The 17360-nt window shown below is 36.8% G+C and overlaps 1 protein-coding gene across 1 annotated transcript in view; it reads left to right on the top strand.

Annotated features, from left to right (window-relative positions):
• Positions 1-17360, top strand: part of LOC5567811 (division abnormally delayed protein) — a 329501-nt gene that overhangs the window by 262272 nt on the left and 49869 nt on the right. Inside the window, exon 3 of the mRNA XM_021839885.1 lies at positions 8813-8956. Coding sequence (XP_021695577.1) covers positions 8813-8956 — 144 coding nt within the window. The remainder of the gene's footprint in view (positions 1-8812; positions 8957-17360) is intronic.

Raw genomic sequence — 17360 nt, 5'->3', positions numbered from 1 at the left:
ATGTGTGGCGCAAGGCACGTGTCAAGCGTTATAATAAAGCCCAGAAGCGAACGAACAAGAAACGGGGAAAATAATCGGTTCGTTTTTTTAAGGGTCACTTTTTGTCTGATCCGTGCTGATCAAATGAACCAAAAAAAGAGTCACGGATTTACTCGTTCTTCCGAATGATTCGGATCTTTTGAACGGCTCCGATGCTTTTTGTCCATCCCTACCGCAGACTACACGGATAAAACTGTGTTCTTAGAACCACGAAAATTATTAATGAAATCATAAATACCCATACTCGTGGGACTCATTTTCATAGAAAATTGGATCATGAAAATGGATATTCATGATTCCAGGAATAGATTTGTTTCCGTGTATTCATTTCGCCATTCTTTTTTCGCACTTATACAACGCGAACCGGACTCAATTCCTGCTCAGCGAATAAATCGGGAAACAAAATCGGTCCAGACGCATATTAGGTATGTTTGAATTGAAAGGATCAAAAACATCCTGTCGGCAAAATTTTTCTATGGGACAGATTAAGCTTAAAAATCGCCGTATCATTAATTCAGTATGGTAAAAGCTTAAAGCCAAATTTATCCAACGAAATATTACCAAACTTTCTGGATCTAAAAATATTGGGATGATACGCATCTTCGTTGAATAAGATCTAATTTGGTACATATTGGCTTGTTTACAAACTGCCATACAATTTCTATGGAATGAAAAATGGCTGTAAAACAATTTTCAAAAGTAAGATTTTATCACAAACACTCTCATTTTATGAATGAAATTGGCTTGACTAATGATTTCATTAGATAGGAGCATGAATTTCTTACTATAATAAATGATACTAGCCATCATTGTTTACGAATTCTATTAGTTCTACGAAGACAACGAGTCCTACAAATTAAGTATAATCCTGAAAACGCAAGATTTCCATGGGTATTCCAGTTAACGATTAAAACTCTCAATGAACCTCACTAGTGTTTGCAATATCAGGATTTCAAACAATCTGTTTTGTTTTTGAACTGAGGAAATGTCAACTTTTTATCCTAATTTGAGCAAATATATTGAAAGTATGACTCAATTATTATTTCAACAGTTAGTGTAACCAATTTTGGTAAAAAAAGGCAAAAAAATAAATTTTCAATCTTTCTAGTTGAAAACAATCCAGTGAAACAACAAATATTTATCTACCCATGATATCAGAATAAGAGAGCAGGGGTATGCCCGGTTAACAGTGAACCAGTTTTAAATGCATAAATTCCTTTCCTTTCCCTCATTGGTCTGCTTTCTGACGAAGTAAGCGCCATTGTTGCCTAAAGATCACCAGCACTTATACACTGAGAGTTCTGTTTGTTCCTTGTGTAAGTGCACTGATCTGGTGTTACTGGAGAAGCAATCACAGGGGACCAATCAAGCTCAAGCTCCTGATAACAGAATAGATCAAACCTCATGATTTCTACTGTTTTTATTTTTTATTTTATCTTTATAAAAATGATTTTCTATAAGAAATATTTCTATTGTTCTACTGTAACCTACAACTAGCAATCTTTCTCAAGGAAATCTATTGGAATTGGAGAAATCTTATCTTTTTCTCATCGTCATGATAGGCATACTACAAAGATTTCCAGAATTTCCTATTTCAACCAATCGAAAAGCATTCAGAAATTTAAAGAGCATGACCAGTAGACCAAATTCCAATAATAAAACAAAAAATATTTTTTTCTGTAAATTTGGGATTGCAAAATTTAATGCCGCTGTCAGAAACTGCTGTTTTTCTATTGTTCATGCGTAATATAAATTACGATTTATCAAAATTGTTAATAATCTTATCCACCAGTGATCCAAAATAGGACGGAACTTTCATGATGCATACAGAATTTAATCACTAGATTAAATTTCGATTAAATTGATTTTTTTAACATGCTTGCAGTCTTGCTCCAAAATTCTTTACTTTTTCTTTTCTGAAAATACAATACTGTTTAGCTTTGAAAATATTGCAAACTTTGTTGATAAGTACTCCTTAACACATAAAAATCGGTGTTAAATTACGTAAATAAGACGTCATACAAGCTTGTAAACATGCATGCAAGACGACAACGAATTGGACTTGCTATTATATTTTTGAAAACTGCAATGGACTCGGCAACCCCAAATTGATTAAATTGCGGTATTGTGGTACCTGAGACAAAAAAATATGTTCCGCAGTAAAATAAGTGACTTTTTTCTCTAATTTAATGTAATATGAGACATCTTCATCACTAATTCATTCAGCAATTCAAGTATAAAATTTCCAATCTAAATATCCCATCATCCTGATTATCACCTGGAATTCTGCTCAGGTAAGCATTCCCCCATTTCATTAGCTTAGAAAAAAAAAACAGTTCCTCAACACATCTTACGAAACTACTGGACTACAAAGTGCTACAAACATTGTGCTATTTTACATGGAAAGCAGCTACTTTTTGTGCAAATTGTTGGCACCAGCTGGGTGCGAGGATCTTCAAACGGAGAAAAAGATATGCTTCATTATATTCCATCCCATTCCGAGGGCCCTTATCTGCAAAAGGTCCCGCACTAGAGTCTTTCCACTGACAAACACACATTCAGACTCACGTTCAAGCTTACTTGAAAGAAGTTTCTCTGGGAAAGTTTCACCTTCTTGTGTGTGTGCCACAATAGCTTTCCATCCTGAAAACGTACATCTTGGAAAATCTAGCTACGGATGAGCCCCAGACGGAATGTTGTATAAAAACGACAAGTAGACGGATAGAAGAAAGGATTTCCCCAAGATCAGATGGAAAGCTGTAGGAATATGAAATTTGGGTGAAGCTTGGATTGGATTGAGTTTTTTTTTCTTGTGTTACAAGGATAGTACCATGTGTTCCGTAACACAATTCAAGTTGAATCGAGTTACTCTGCTGCAATTTCGTTGAATATTTTAGAAACGTAACGATGTTTCTCGACTTCAAACGAGATTGCATTTTCACCAACACTTCACTGCAGTAGATCAATCACACTCTAAACTAAACTCACTAAACAAGTACCAATCAATTTCCGGTAAGTATCCACGAACAAATCAAGAAGCATATGCCCGCCAATAGAAAGCAAACAGCTGCAGGTCTTTCCGCTACTCCCCCTCCCTCGCCATCGACCTATCGCTAAACACATCACATAAATGGTAATGGCTTCATACAAATCTCCGTGTCTGTTCAATGGCTCAGCACTCGAAAGCACGTGATTATTTATAACATGTAATTTCTGGTGTACACATTCAGCCTATTAAGATCCCTCCCGCGCTCAACCCGATTCATGTGTGTGCTGTGAGGTACTTAGATTAGAATAATAAATACGTACACCGGGCTGGTCTCCATTTGGACATGAATATCTAACGTTAGGGTGGTTTAAAATTATATAAAAAGTTCGAAAATCCAATCCCAACGATAAAAAATGTTCTGTGAAATTTTCAGCATTTAGGAATTAAGTCATAATCCAGAAGGTTGTCCAACATATTTGAGCTTATCGTTTAAGGTTTTTGCGGTAGTTTGCAGTGCTATATAATCCCACATGGAGCGAGAACACTGCACTTTTTATGGTAAGGATGGTATGAAAGATATATGAGAATTGATGTTCAAACTTTTTTGAATTCTGAATCGCCCTATTATAACACAGGGTTTCCCTCTCTATAATCAAACGAGGTTTTCATTCGGTGCTGTACGATCCGAGTCGGAGAGATTCAATCGAAACGGGCGGGTACTCGATGCCCCATCATTTATCATGCATCGTTTGTGGGAAATGGCTTGAACCGAAAAGGGGGTGCGGCTTTCCCTTCAGGTGAGAGCATTTCTCTAATGAAACAGTCGTAAATTACAATATAGGATATATTTTTGCTCGGCAAGTAGCCTCCCTCGGCGTCGCACAGGGCTTTACTCCAACAGAAGACGACGACGATACGTGCCCTGGAAGATTAATGTCGTCAGACGTATATTGGAGGTACATCTTTATAATTTGCAACATCGTTCGTGCTTGCAATCTTTCCTGCCAGGGCTGCCGTGTAATTTTGTGATGCATTTCGCTACCAATGGTACCTTTTGCCAGAACGTTGTGGATTAACTGGAATTTGCCCAGTTGTGAAATAGCGAACGGCATTGGCAAAGGTGAAGAATGGCGAAGATTAAGTTTGCACACTTATTTCAGGTAGAGTGGAGAGCCGTAAGGTGTGCTTTCGAATAACAAGCAGCATCACAACCGGTGTTCTGTAACCAGGAAGCGATAAAAGTGGATTTTTTGGATTACACTTCATCAGACGTCGGTCGGTTTATCAAGTGTATTAGAGAGCATACTAGGAAGCTTTAAAATACACAAAGCAGTTTTTTTCATAAAGGCGATCGTTGAACATTCTCACTGACCTAAAAAAATGCAGCCATGCTAGTTATCTATATGATAGAATTGATCGAAACTCACACTACGCCTACGAAACAACAACTACATTACAATGGTTGTCGAACAAATAAAATTCATTCGAATGGACTTGAGCTGCTTTTTATAGAATTTGGACATCAATTCGGAATTCAAAGCTTCCATTAGGAATTTTGCAGTAACTCCTACTGGAGCTGCTCTGAAAGTCTATTCATAAATGAGGGACCCAAACGCAAAAGGGTGTAATATGTTTATCGGATCGCAAAAGGGTGTTATATGTTTATCGGATTTAAATTAAGTATACTTCTATTAATTGCTAGGTTTGAACATTATTCTATGGTCATTTTTCCATCCAACAGAAAAAAAAACATAATTCGAAGAAGATTGGCTTGGTTTTTAACTCCCATACAATTGAACGAAATTGAAATGAATGAATGAAAATTTTCTAGAAAAACTTCAAAGTCCATGTTAAAACTAGGTGTCAGTAATTTACACCACTTCGCTTGTAACCCGCTAAATTCATTCAAGAGCTTCATGGTTTCACCAGGAAGTTCTTCTAAAACTAAATCAAAAATTTCTCTATCTCTATTTCACCTATCTGTAAAAAATCATAACAAACAGTTCATTGTTTTTGATAGTGAATGTAATTTCTGATTATTGTAGTATGTTCGCTATCCAGGACAATTTTTGCCATATTTTTCTTACTGTCCTAAATGATTGTGTTACTTTTCCCCGAATGTCGGTTCCCCGAATGCCAGTTCCCCGAATGACCCGTTTCCCCGAATGCCAATTCCCTGAATGACCCGTTTCCCCGAAAAGTGGAGCAGTTCAAATAGGTGCTGGAATAGTTTTCAGTGGCTAGGTGGTGAATAGAAAGAACGATAAGCAATCAAAAGAAGGAGGTATTTGATCATTTTCGGGGTTACACACATGTTGCCAAAAGTGCTGAGGACGGTAAAACTCGTAAGAACCGACAACCAAATAAAGAAGGCTGCATATTAGATGACCAGTACTTTCACCACCCTGAAATGTATAAATATATGACAATTATGAGTTCCAAAAACTTTTCGGGGAAGTGGGTTATTCGGGGAAACGGGATGTTCGGAGAAATGGCATTCGGGAAACTGGCGTTCGGGGAAACGACATTCGGGGAACCGACATTCGGGGAAAAGTAGCACAACCGTCCTAAATAATGCAATAAAGCTAATAGATTCAAAGGTTTCGTCCGCCTGAAGCTAGAAACAGCGTCTGATTGTCGTATACTCTGGTGATAAATTTTCCACCTTCAAAAATCACACTTTATTGTTGAACATTTTAGTTTGTTTGGTATCAGAGAATGGAGGAGTTCTTAGAGAACGTGTTTTTCCTGATCACAATAAAATATTTTGCCAGGGTCGTAGTTTTGAGGGCATTTGCGTCTTATAGGTTTGGTATGCCTTTATTTTTTGTTAAGGTCGAATAAAAAATAAATACGGAGGCCTATAACAGATTTTTGAGGATGAAAATTGTTCCTTCGATTAGAGACAACTTATATCAATACTAGCTCATAGGTTTTGAGCAAAACGGAGCTGCTTATCACACTTATATGAAGCTTCAATCAAAGCTCTCCAAAATGAGCCGTTTTTTCGAAAATATGTTTAAGTCTCCAAGTACCCAGTTATGAACCAATTCTATCATTTGGTATGGGCGTATGCTGGAGACAAGGCCTGTGAAGAATCTCACGTCATCGTTGATGTTTTAGAAGCTTCCATCACACAGATATTGAACTCGACGTCCGCATGATAAAATTTGAAGGTATGCTTCCAATTCCTCTCTGGTAAGGTGAAAGTAATAGATAAAAATCATGTCCAAAGTAAAAAAACTGAGTCTAAATAGATTAAACAATACAAGTAATGAATAATATTTTTGTTTCATTCACATTTTCTATGTAAAAACTACCATAACACATGATATGACGATTTTCGCATTTTTTTTTATGGGCCATACTGTATTCTCGTGAGTTAAAGCTGGTAGACAACACAACTTTTTTTGGGGAAATGCTTACTGTTATTTGTAACGTGTACTAATCACTTCAACACGTAACGAGTAAATAAAAAAAACATACTTCTGTTCAGAGAATCAGGCTCGTAAAAATTATCCAAAAAAAGAAATTAGTGTCCCTTCTAATTATAGTTTCTATGAAAAAAATCATGGCTTGAAATAATTAAGCTAAATAACACCGCCAAAAACTAGGAACATCTTTTCACTTAAGACCTTATCAATCAATAATCCATACATTCAATCTAAAGCAGCCGTTTCGTGGGTTGGTATGTTTCATAACTATGGAAATTTATCAGACAGTCTAGTCTAGATTTTCCTGTGGTCTGGGTTGAACTTGTCGATATCAGTTGTCATAGTTTTTATCCGCTCGAAAAAAGGATGATACTTTTTTCCTATGCCATCCAATAGAGCCAAATCTCTATATTATATCTGAGCACGTGCACGTCACTTACGTTCTTTGCCCAATTTTTGCTAAGTAAGCATTGGAGGTGGCTACGACCATTCAATAACACAGTAAACCTTCCATCTACCAAACTTCTCTTCTGCATGGTCTCTATTTCCATTGGTCACAAGTCAATTTCAACAGCAGGACTGAATCTCGTTCCACATATCAAAGGTGCGAGTTAAATCTCATTCTCCACGATGAATCTACAATGTGGGGTTTGATCAATTCGGTTATCATCTACGAGGTAATTTCGAATCATCCTGATTGGAGGATTGACTGTAATTTATTATTTCCATCTCTACGCCATAGCGTAACAAACATCCGTTGACGACATCACAGGAAGGGCGAAATCATTTTTTATGCCGTGAGATTTGTCCTTATCCTTGTGCCAAAGCCCTACTCAGTCGTTCCCAAAAAAGAAGCGTGTCTATAAATTGTACGTGCGATCCGCGTCCCATCATAAAGCATCGTCATCATCATCATCATCCTTCCTCTGAGTTGAGAGCTTTCGTATCCTTAACTCCGGGTGGAATTTACCATGATTAGATTCGATTCCCATCACGATAATGGTCTGATGCGATTCGGCAATTGAAATGTTTATCCCGTTTGGCGAAGCGTGTCTGTGAAATAGCTCGGTAGCACACCGAATTGCCTATCGAAGATTGATTGCCAGAAAGGTCACATGATTCGACCTTTACAGTGCTGTCGAGGTGTCCAGATAGCCGCAGCGGTAAACGCGCAGCTATTTAGCAAGACCATGCTGAGAGTCGTGGGTTCGAATCCCACCGGTCGAGGATCCTTAGTCAAGGAAATTTTCTCGGCTTCCCATGGCATAGAGTATCTTCGTACCTGCCCCTGTTAAAGTGTTCGTAAAAACACTAAACTAAGTAGCAAGCTCTGTCCTAGTTGGGACGTAACGCCAGCAAGAAAGAAGTAATTGCTGTCGATGCTGTAACAGGACAGCGGATGGTCAGCGCTGAAATCCTCACAGGCCATTCATCAACTTTTGTACATTACACGGAAATACCCGGCTGGCTTCGACAAGTTTTCCGTTGGTGCTACTGCTTGCGGCGTAAATGGGCCGTTCAACCTTCCATTTTCCTGCCATACAGCGTAGATATTGAGTTTTCAGCCATACCTTAATAACCACCGCGCTAAGCCTCTGGAATGAATCTTAAGAAAACTCTAGCCGCTGTCAAGTGAAGCGTTTTCAAGAGGCCTTCCTGAAAAGAACTCAAGAAGGAAAATCCATCAACGAATATTGCCGACACTCCTTCCTTCCATAGCTAAGCAGCCAGAGCAGGCTAAAGAAGTTCACTGTCAGCTCGAGATTATCACGTCATCTGACATGGGAATTATCTTCATCTGGAGCGGATGAAAAATAATCCCTAAATTGACTACCAGCTCGATAACGGCTCCTTAGCTTTCATAAAACCCAACAGCGAACGATTCAATAACTTTCCCACGAACTCGAGCAAAAGTATTTGTTAAGACACGAAATTAAAAATAGTCCCGCTTCAACGGAGTTACACTTTATGGTAAAATTACAGCCAACAATTCACACTTGGAGATTCCGACCGGCTCTCACTAATGAGCTTTCATGCTTCTTTAGTTCTGCTTTTGTCGCATCGCAATTATCTTTCTTAGCCCACCCCAGAAATCCAAAAAGCTCACTCACTGTTAGCCACAGCAAAAGGAGACGCATGGCACTTCACTGGTACTTTTCGTTCAAAACCACCCCTTTAATTCTACTGTAATCTCATCGTCTCCGCACTTCCGTTTCCTCGTCCTCTCTGTAAGCACTGTAGTCTACACTCGAGTGGGCTCCACCAGAGGGATTAGTAATAAATGAAGAAAAAATCTTCAATCTGATTAATTTTCTCTCGTTTCCTCTCTCTGTCTTTTGTTTCTGCACAGGCAATGTTTGCGGCGGTTCCTGCTGTGATAACCAAGTGGAAAGTCAACTGGAGGCGAAAGCGATGAAAAATTTCGAACGACTAGTCAAACACCACACCCGCCACCAGAGGGGCCACTGGGAGCAGACGGCCAACATGTATCGGGGTAAGTTTTATGCGATTTAAAACGTGTGTGTGTGTGTGTTCATAAAAGAGTACACATCTGTTATAAAAAAGAAAGATAAAAGGGGTGAAAAATTCACTCATAACAGTTGATTTTTCGTTTGAATAACTACATTGATTAGTTTAATGGGTATTTATATTAATGGAATGATGTGCAACTATGCGTTACGAGAGTGTCCGGTAATTGTCTACTGTATTAGTTGGCAATAAAATAGCGTTCATACACATTACATTCACGCTGAGTTGAAAAAAGTGAACAAGAACAAAAACGCTCATACGTGGTTGCAGTTTTTCAAAATTCTTGAGTGTCATTATTCACCCTCTCAATAAAAGAAAACATTCATTAGCCCTTGGCTTCATAGATCAAGAAAGAGGTCTGAGCCATCGAGCTGAGAGAGAAACACTAAACTGTTAATGACTACAGTCACAGGCATTCAAAATCATTGAGTCACTTTAGTATTGCCTAAACAATGGAATTTGTTAAAATTTCGAGATCATTGTCAATATAAAAATAAATTAAAAAGAAATGGTTAAAGCTACCATCCTTTTATGCTTCATATGCATTGAATAACCATGATCATGAAATTTGATCAGAATCGAAGTCAGCATGAGATACTAGTCGGCTAGACGAATAGTGAAGTAGCGGTCGTATCAGCGCGATTGGTCCTTATCGTTCAATGAACAAATCCGCTGAAGACACCAAGATCATTCGATGCTTAGTTATTCTGCTACATCACTTTGTCTCTTGGTGCATTTTCCTTCGCACTAAGTGACCAATTCTCTACAATTTGACAAATCCTCCGAACAAATTTTAATACATCCTCAGCATCAAAAGCACTTGACATGTCTCTGTCTCTCTATGACATTTTCCAAAAATTACACTTAAAAAAAACATAACTAATGTTCTTACAAGGGAAGGTCACGATGGTGTTACACGGGGTTTTCAACCGGACTATTTTTGTTACATTCTACATGTTGAAATATGTAAAACCCCAAAGCCTTTCGGGTGATGGACCAGTGGTGTAGCCAGGAGGGGCTCTGAAAGGGTCAATTTTGTCCGTATATAATATTATTGAGTTAAGAGAAACTTTGAAAAAAAGATTTTTCCAGTGTTTACTGTGATGGAAGCGAATAGAACATACACTAGTGTATATTTATAATGCATTTTTAATGCCATAGACGTAAACATGATGGGTCCTTCGTGTCACACTTTACCAAAGAAACCAAATTAATGTTGGTGTCAATATTCCGTTTACTTCATGTTTTTCTGAATACCTTTCATAGATCCCGAGACAAACTAAATGTATTTTCAGTAGTGTAGTAAGCTGCTTGTAAAGGGGTAGTTGAACAATGCAGAAGAATGGAGATACAAATCTTGATGACTAGAAATGCTGGCAAGGAAAACCTCCGAGGTTATAAATGTGACTGTTTTCCAGATTAACCCGTATAGGCCTGAGTGAAGGCAAAAATTCTAAAACCCTCACCACTCAGCGAATTCTTAATGGATTCAAATGTTTTTTTGTCAGTATACTGGCACACATATCTAGTTTCTAGAAGTGGACAGAGGAACGCGGAAATATTCCTATGGTCGGAGTTATTCCGGTGGATCACTGGGTCTGGTCGGTTGAGAAGGGTACTGTGCGTTTGTGCCCCTGGAGGTAGGCAAATTTCAAGACACAGATAATTTCCGGAATAGGTTATAATGTGGCCACTATATGACGGAATTTTAAGGAAATTGCGTCAGTGTAAACCTTTTGAGAAACGATTGAATCGGATAACTATGAGTTTTGCAATTGATTAATCATACAAATGACCATTTTCGGGTCCCGGGACGCCTCAAACTCACGATAAAGAGGCCAATTTGTATCTGAACATCTGTGTCAAGCTTATGGGAACGCATTTGAGTGCACAATTACGTTTGATTTCTACTTTTCGAGCATTGAAACGGTTTAGTATGCAACGAATCCATAGCCGGTTCTTCCGGGCATTACGTCCGAATGGCCACATCCGGTATATTTTAAACGGCGCAAAACTCTTAATTTATAATGTTGAATATCAGATCTTAATGATTTATGCAAATAAAAATGGTTGTCTTCTTCTTATTTCTGGCATTACGTCCCCACTGGAACGAAGCCTGCTTCCCAGCTTAGTGTTCTTATGAGCACTTCCACAGTTATTAACTGAGAGCTTACTATGCCAATGACCATTTTTGAATGTGTATATCGTGTGGCAGGTACGAAGATACTCTATGCCCTGGGAAGTCGAGAAAATTTCCAACCCGAAAAGATCCTCGACCGGTGGGATGCGAACCCACGACCCTCAGCTTGGTCATGCTGAACAGCTGCGCGTTCACCGCTACGGCTATCTGGGCCCCTAAAATGATTGTCATTGCAAATAAATAGAGGTAACTTGGCATGTCCCAAATACCCCTTTGGGAATATTTCCTAGTTCCTCTGGTCACTTTTAGAAACTAGATATGTGGGCCAGTGAACTGACAAAATATCATTTGAATCCGTTAAGAATTCTCTGAGCGGTGAGGGTTTCAGTATTTTTGCTTTCACTCAGGCCTATACGGGTTAATAATATGTGTAGAATTGCAAATAATGTTGAGATATGAACCAGTAGTGTAGCCAGTAAGGACATAAAGGTAAACAAATTTTGGCGTACTATTATTTTCTTAGTTTTTCGAATATATTGATGCACATAGTAGGTATGCTTGAATTATTTATAGTTGTAACAAAATAAATGACATTTACAATTTACAAAACATAAACACGAACAAAATGTCTTATTCACTTATATTCTCACTTTTGCAAGCCTTTTTATGTAAATTTATTCCTTGGTTTTTCAAAATTAGAATAAAATAACTACAGAATTTTAGGGAATTATTTCTATTATTTTCCTTTCTTATCTATCAATCCTCTAAATCGCTTTTGATACCTGGTACCCCCGTTGGTTTGACCACATTAATTATGAACACTTTTTAATTTGTACCCCGCTAATTTGCACATCGTTCAGATTAAAAATGGTTCAAACGTCATTCAGCTCATGGAACGGAGTAAAGTGAAATGGAACGCTATTGAACGGAACGCAGAATTAAAACAAAACAGCTCAAGGGGTAACCAGATATACGATTTTCTGTTGTTCGAAGGGTGACTAGAAGTTCAAATCAAAAATGAACCCCAATGGTTTGCATAAGGTACCGTTCAAACTAGCGGGGGTGTACAGTATATTCTTTCTCTTGAAACGCTTTCTCGGAGTTGGAAAATCGTTACACATGGTTTTCAACCACTCTTACAACGACTTCCTGGCCATTCGACTAGCGCCGTCAATCATTTAGGTGTATTGTTCGATTTCAGCTCCTGTCAAAAGAAACTTCTCGTTCAACCCTAAAGAGATACGATCTAGTTTTAAGGTGCGAACATTATTTCTTGTCAGTACGGTTCGTATCTCCATATTTTCTACATTGTTCAACTACCTTTTTCAAATTTCCTTATTACTGCACTACTGAAAGAAATGCTTGTCTTCTACGAATGAAATGAGAAAACCATGAAGTGAGCGGAATATTGACACCAAAATAAATTTGTTCTATAGGAAAAGTACGCCAAGAGTAGAACCCATTCAATGGCCTTTGGCATTGAAATTACATTATAAACATATATTTATGTATGTTTCAATCGCTACCATCACAATAAATACTGAAAAAAATTTCTTGTCGTATTTTCGTTTAACTCCATAATATTATATACGAACAAAATTGCCCCCTGGACCATCACCCGAAAAGCTTTGGGGTTTTTCATATTTCGAAATGTAGAACCAAACAAAAATAGTCCGGTTGAAAACCCCGTGTAACACTATCGTGACCTTCCCTTGTCAGCATTGGATCGATCAAAGTTTTCAATCAATACGGCATTACTACTTTACTCTTTATGAAGTACTTGCAAAATTTAGACAGATAAATCTGAAAAGCATTTAAAATTCATAAAACAGTCAATGAGGTCATCGTGCCAAAGATTGGAGTTATCCTGTTACATTAAAAATCATTTTTGTGATTATATCTACGATTCTTTTGACAAATTTGATAATCTTCATGTTATTTGTAGGTACATGAATAGGGCACACATAATTGGTGTGAGGTTTTACGAAGTCTCCATGTTTTGAGTAAGTTCTAGTGACTTTGAACAATTTGAACACAGATAAATAAGCATAATCTCTACTGTCCCAAAAAACAAAATTATTGTGTATGAATGTAAGTGTTATAGGCGACGGAATGGATGCTGAACATGCATGCCAATATTTTAAATACATACAAAAGCGTTACGCACGGATGGGGGTCGAAAATTGATAATGTTAGCGTTACGTAATAAATGAATTATTTCACTAAAACGAAAAATATATTCTAAAAAGTATTTACAGTACCGGTTGTGCCTAATGGAGAAAAATATCAATCATCACTAATGTTTTTTTTTTTTTAATTTTCATAGTCGAGAAATATGTAAAATATTGGGTGAGATTCCGACCGATATCTATGCTAATTTTTGACAGAATCGTGTGTAAAGATTATTATAAAATTCATTACATCATTCTACAATGTTAATGTGCAGATTTTTCAAATGAATACTAGGCAAGATTCTGACGTAATCTTGAATACAATCCTGGTTTTATTACAACTTAACACACAGGTCTGACATTATCGTACAAGACATTAAAATCAATAAATACGTTGCATCCTAGTAATTAGAAAAAAAGAAGCAAATCTAATCGCAAAGAAATAGCAATTCGACTTGATCGCAATAAACTGACCTTATGGACTCACAATTTGCCCGCGAGTATCTGAACCGCTTTACTTTGAGTATTAAAAACCTAACAACATGTGTAATTTTATTGCACTTGCACACGATGCAATAATTGAATATATAAGTCATTGGAAAATTGTAACACAATAAAAGTTGCTTATGGTTGATAGAAGATTTCCCTCATTTTTGTCTTCTCAATCCTAAAATCGTATCGATCATAATACATTGTTCACTTTCCCACTTTCCCTGATTCGATATCGCTCATTCCAAAGAATTGTTTCTATTTGTGGAATTAACATTGTTGCATTTCGCACCACTACCTTAGCGTTACGTGCAAGCGTCGAATTGTTTATTTATTTCCGAAAAGCACTCTTACCCAGAACCGACATCACATCAAGCTGATGCGGTTCTAGCGAATTTATATTCGCCATTCACTGGAAAAGGGGATTTGTTACACAATTAAAGGGGAAATTTCGCAGATTACCGGGACCGGTTTGGTTTGCAGAATTGGCGTCTGTTGGAGAACGAATAACAGGTATTCGAATCGATTCCCTCGAAATCAAACGGTTCATTGATTTGTGATGTGAGTTTATTGGCTTTTTAACCTTTGGATCAGGCTTAACCGTCGCTTAAGTGTGAAACAACTTAGATCACCACTCTTCGATGCACCAAGGTAAGCAAAACGCCCACGTTTCATTTTCAGAAGTAGATCGCGAAAGTGGTTAACTCAAGTTCCTCATTAACTGTTCCTATGGGTATTACTTCTCATTAATGTTTATTAATCGGCGTAACTCTTCTTATTTACTGCCGTTCAAGCAGGTAGACTACAGCGACCCACATAATTTATCACCCACTCCTTAAGGCTCGAGGGCATCTCTTCATTTTTCCTCATTAGAGTTGCACTGCAGCTGTCAGCAGAATTAAATCACATTTAGCAAAACTGCGGGTTGGTTCGTTTATAACAGCCCTATCTTAATCCAAGCACCGGGCATCGTTTCGATCTCGCATTCAGGGATGGTAGCAGGTCCGATTTTTGAGATATGGTTTTTGTTTTGAACAAGTCTCTATTAGGTATATTTTTTAAAAGGAAGGGTTCTAAGGTCGCTATTTAAACCAAAATGGTATCTTAAGTCTCTAATTTATTCATCTAGTTGCAGTGAATCCTGACGCAAAATTCTGCAGGCTCCTAAAACACTTTCAGAGACTATAACGCGACTATTGAACAGATTTTTCAAGAATTTCATCTCAGATTGTTCGAGGAAAAGCTTAAAGAATTTTCTTAGTGATTTCTGCTGAGATTTCATCTAGAACACTTTCAGGAATTGCTTCAGGGATATTTGCAGAAGTATTTCTAGAGATTATTCTACCATTTATCCCAGTAAATCTTCCTGCGAACACAACTTATTTTTTGCAAAACCCTTAGTGGTTATTAGCTCATGAATAGAAGGAAGAGAATCACCATTCACGCATTGAAAATAATTCTTCGATAAATGTTTATTCAAACTTTTATCGAATAGGGTCATTGCACATTGGACCGAATCGACAATTTAGCCGGAAAAAAGTGTTATCTCTGTTCTCGTCGATTTTAGACGTTCGATGTCTTCAGAGAACTTATTCGTAATTGAGTTTTGCATCTTTTAAGGAAAAAGTTGAATAGGGTGGCCCATATTTAAGCTAAAATTTTGGCTCAAACTTTTTTGTTTGATTAAATTTGTGGCTGCGATCTTCTGCAAACTTTTAGAAAATATTATTTTGAACAACTTTGTCGAACACACTTTTGATCTAACTCTTCATTTGAGCTAAGTAAATTGATTTTGAAAGTATTAACTTAGGGTGGACCCAAAAAATCAGTTATTTTGATCTAACTTTTTTGTTTTTAGTTTTACGTGAATGTGGTCTTTAGAAGAGTTGTAGAGGTAGTAAAGATACACATTTTTGCTGAACATCGCAAGTTTGTAATTTTTGTGATTTTGAAGTTATAAGCAAATTTAAGTGAAAAACTATGAAATCTTAAGATGCCCATAACTCATGGAGTTGGTTCGATAAAATTTTTCTTTAAGTGGCATTAGAAAGGCCATATAATAGGCAACTTTTGCTGCAAAAACTGTGAGAACGTATTTTTTGTAAATTGAGAAAATTCACTTCAAAAATATACTTAAAAAAACTCGAAATTCGCTTGTAACTCACAAGATTTAAAAGTTAACGGCGTGCTGTCTTCAGCAAAATTGTAGAATTTAACTAATTCTATAACTTTTGCATACACCAATTTTAAGAGAAATGTGAAACAAAATATGTAGAACTTATAATACATTTTACTATTAGTTAAGGTGAAGATGAATCGAAGCCAAGCCTCAAATTTTCAAGAGCACAAATCTGGAGAACCAAAAACCCGCCTGAGCTGAAAACTTAATCGATTGGTCACCACCAGCTAGTGACCAATCGATTAAGTTTTCAGCTCAAACGGATGTTTGGTTTTTCAGATTTGTGCTCCTGAAAATTCGAGGTTTGGCTTCGATTCATCTTCACCTTTATACAAAATTATTCAAGTAGTAGCAATATAATTGTACTTTTCTATCAATAATTTTCCAAACCTGCACACTTTTTGATTACCTTGGCTTCTTCAATAATGTTAGGTTATTCCACCATTTCCACAGTTCTGTATCCCACGACACTATTGTATGTATTCAGTCACAATAATAGCAGTCACAATGACGAAACAGTAAAAGTTTCTTATATTGCATTGGCATCATTTTACATTTTGAATTATACGTGAATTATACCTGAGTACTGATAAAGTAATAATAAAATCATAATACCATACAAAGTTTACAACAGCAAGTATATGAAAGCGACTGCTGATATACTTACTTAATGTTTTATAGTAAAGAATATAAGGTGACCTACATCTGAATCGTATCATCATTTCTTCATATTTTGTTTCACATTTCTCTTAAAATTGATGTATGGAAAAGTTATAGAATTAGTTAAATTCTACACTTTGCTGAAGACAGCACGCCGTTAACTTTTAAATCTTGTGAGTTACAAGCGAATTTCGAGTTTTTTTAAGTATATTTTTGAAGTGAATTTTCTCAATTTACAAAAAATACGTTCTCACAGTTTTTGCAGCAAAAGTTGCCTATTGTATGGCCTTTCTAATGCCACTTAAAAAAAAAATTATCGAACCAACTCCATGAGTTATGGGCATCTTAAGATTTTATAGTTTTTCACTTAAATTTGCTTATAACTTAAAAATCACAAGAATTACAAACTTGCGATGTACAGTAAAAATGTGTATCTTTACTACCTCTACAACTCTTCTAAAGACCACATTCACGTAAAACTGAAAACAAAAAAGTTAGATCAAAATAACTGATTTTTTGGGTCCACCCTAAGTTAATACTTTCAAAATCAATTTACTTAGCTCAAATGAAGAGTTAGATCAAAAGTGTCTTCTACAAAGTTGTTCAAAATAATATTTTCTAAAAGTTTGCAGAAGAGCGCAGCCACAAATTTAATCAAACAAAAAAGTTTGAGCCAAAATTTTAGCTTAAATATGGGCCACCCTATTCAAATTTTTCCTTAAAAGATGCA

The sequence above is a fragment of the Aedes aegypti genome, chromosome 2, assembly GCF_002204515.2.
Source record: "Aedes aegypti strain LVP_AGWG chromosome 2, AaegL5.0 Primary Assembly, whole genome shotgun sequence".
NCBI lineage: Eukaryota > Metazoa > Arthropoda > Insecta > Diptera > Culicidae > Aedes > Aedes aegypti.
The sequence above is the reverse complement of the archived record's forward strand: the minus strand, read 5'-3'. Positions and strand labels throughout refer to the sequence as shown.